At 45.5% G+C, this 2,996-nt stretch overlaps 1 protein-coding gene across 1 annotated transcript in view; it reads left to right on the top strand.

Moving 5' to 3' along the window:
* DOCK8 (dedicator of cytokinesis 8) overlaps positions 1–2,996 on the top strand; it is a 291,909-nt gene that overhangs the window by 110,201 nt on the left and 178,712 nt on the right. The window contains exon 6 of the mRNA XM_011970193.1: positions 1,434–1,646. Coding sequence (XP_011825583.1) covers positions 1,434–1,646 — 213 coding nt within the window. The remainder of the gene's footprint in view (positions 1–1,433; positions 1,647–2,996) is intronic.

Below are 2,996 nucleotides of genomic sequence, written 5' to 3'. Positions count from 1 at the left end.
CTGGAGTGCAGTGGCGTGACCTCAGCTCACTGTAACCTCCACCTCCAGGGTTCAAGCGATTCTCCTGCCTCAGACTCTTGAGTAGCTGGGATTGCAGGTGTGCACCACCACGGCCAGCTAATTTTCTTGTATTTTTAGTAGAGATGGGGTTTCACCATGTTGGCCAGGCTGGTCTTGAACTCCTGACCTCAGGTGATCCGCCCACCTCGGCCTCCCAAAGTGCTGGGATTACAGACATGAGCCCAATATTTTAAAAATAGTACACTATTACAGAAGCTAGATATGAACTTTAAATTATTATCAGAAAATTAGTGTGCCTGACAGATTCTATGGTTGTCTGGGCCTGTGACATTCACACCTTTGTGATGTTCATCCCCGACTGTGGGTGGGACCTGGGACTTGCTTCTATCAAAACAATATGGCAAAGCATGATAGGATGTCACTTGTGATCATATTTTAGCAGCCAAAATGGATTAAAGACTTAAATGGGGCCAGGCGCAGTGGCTCACCCCTGTAATCCCAGCACTTTGGGAAGTTGACAGGGGCAGATCACCTAAGGTCAGGAATTTGAGACCAGCCTGGCCAATATGGTGAAACCCCATCTCTACTAAAAATACAAAAATTAGCCGGATGTGGTGGTAGATGCCTGTCATCCCAGCTACTAGGGAGGCTGATGCAGGAGAATCACTTGAACCCAGGAGGCGGAGGTTGCAGTGGGCTGAGATGGCACCATAGCACTCAAGCCTAGGTGTTGCAGCAAGACTCGGTTTAAAAAGAAATAATGGTAATCATACCTCACTGCAGCCTTGAACTCCTGGGTGGGCTTCAAGCAGTCTTCCTACCTAAACCTCCCAAGTAGCTAAGACTGTGGGTGCACACCACCATGCCTGGCTAAGTTTTGCCATTTTTTTTTTTTAGGGACTGAGTCTCATTGTGTTGCCCAGGCTAGTCTTGAACTCCTGGCCTCAAGCAATCCTCCCACCTTGTCTACCCAAAGTACTGGGATTAAAGGCATAAACCACTGCACCTGGCCCAATCTCCTTTTTGTTACACCTTCCTCCAGTTCTGTTTTGCTCTAGTGTGAGACATGAGCATGGTTCATTAAGAGGCTTGGCCCCCCAGCCCCAGGAAAGAACAAGCCAACAACCAATAGGAATGTAGAGCTGTTTTTAGTCCTTTCCTCAGGACTGGTTTGTCTGCATATGACGAGTAACTACCTGCTTCAGGTGAGAAGGAGACATTTAATTTTGGAATAGTCCAGCCAGGGAGCTAAGATGTCATTCTTCTCAAATCCCCAGTTTCTTCAGAAGACTTGAGGCCTGGCTGAGATTCTGTAGTCCCAAATTGGAGCAGTCTTGAGACATCCAAGATTCTTCAGTTCTCATTTTAGACTCGCTGTCTCTCTCACAAAGACCCACTGTTTTCTCTCACAGGCAGGCCCCCGCCACTTAAACGTGCTGTGCGATGTGTCTGGGAAAGGCCCCGTCACTGCCTGTGACTTTGACCTCCGTAGCCTGCAGCCTGACAAGCGGCTAGAAAACCTCCTGGAGCAAGTGAGTGCCGAGGACTTTGAGAAGCAGAACGAGGAGGCCCGGAGGACCAATCGGCAGGCCGAGCTCTTTGCCCTTTACCCGTCAGTGGACGAGGTGGGTGCCGCTGTCTCCACACTGGAGAATCTCAGTGAAGACTCTTGAGAGTTATGTGGACAATTGTGTTGTTCATTATTACTGTACAACAGCCCATGATATCAGGGCTCACTTGTATGATTTCTGGAGCCTTGCTTTTCACTCAGGCAACCCTGTGTGTCGTAGTAGAGCCAATAGTGATGATCGTGCAGATGGGATTCTGATAATAATAACAACTGGAATTTTCATAGCACTTTACAAAATATGTTCACTAAGAGCATCTCATTTAATCCCTGAACGTTTCAAGAGTCTACTTGTAGTAATCATACCCAGCAAGTCAAACCATCCTATTATTTGAGGGTATGTGGCCACTAATCCATTGAGACATACGTTACTTAAACTTTGATGTTCTTGAACGCTTTGCTACTTTCTTTTTAATGATCTCTATGAGCAACCAGAGAGACCTGCTTTGAAAACATTTCAAGCTAAGATAATCACAGTCCATGCTCCCAATGTGTAGGACTTTGGGATCTTGATCGTGTACTTCTTCATTTATTGGAGCTGACCGACAACAATAGGATAATGTGGACTTTGCCTGTGGTCACTGCCTGGGGCACTTTGGATGCAATGAGAGGTGACCATTATTGAAGCTTTGTGTCTGTCTGAACTCCTCGTACTGTATAGAAGGCTCTCTGTTTTCCCCTCTGCGTGTGAGGTTATCTCCGCTTCTGGGTCTTGGCAGAACAGATTACTGCTATATCTCTGCTGTCCAAATTGTATTAAAAGTTCAGTTGCAAGAAACAGATTTGAGGAAACGTTGCATAAAAGATATTCCATCTATCCATGCCTCTAAATATTTGAAATTCGATGGTTGGATTAAGCAAGGCAATCAGAGAGCCTGATACCCCCACCCTTCTGGATTGTGTTTGCTAACCTGCCCTTCAGTGAGCTCACCACTGGTCAGCAAGGAGGACAATAAAGGAAACAGCAGTCGTGAGGTAGGATATCATGTCCACATGGAAATACTATTGTTGACATTGACCTACTCACCATCTAGCACCTTCCTCTTTGATGATCTAAAGGACAATTAGCCTTCAAGTCTTCAGAGAAAGAAGCGCGCTTCTGCTGAGATAATATGAACACTTAGAGATTGTGCTCATTTTGTAACTAACTCTCTTAAATTCTTTACTTCGAGCAAATTTCTGTCCACCTTCACCAAACGTGGCAGCTTGCTGATTGGTGTCCTGAATTTACTCCAGCTTTCTTTTCTTATCCTGATTTTCTAAGCACCTTGGTTTCCTCATCTATTTTTATTTTATTTGCAGTTTTTGTCAGCAGCCCCAAATGCTCTTCTGAATGAGGCAAATTATA

Source organism: Mandrillus leucophaeus, unplaced genomic scaffold (genome assembly GCF_000951045.1).
Source record: "Mandrillus leucophaeus isolate KB7577 unplaced genomic scaffold, Mleu.le_1.0 Scaffold93, whole genome shotgun sequence".
NCBI lineage: Eukaryota > Metazoa > Chordata > Mammalia > Primates > Cercopithecidae > Mandrillus > Mandrillus leucophaeus.
Note: the sequence above shows the minus strand (reverse complement) of the source record. Positions and strands in the feature narration are given on the sequence as shown.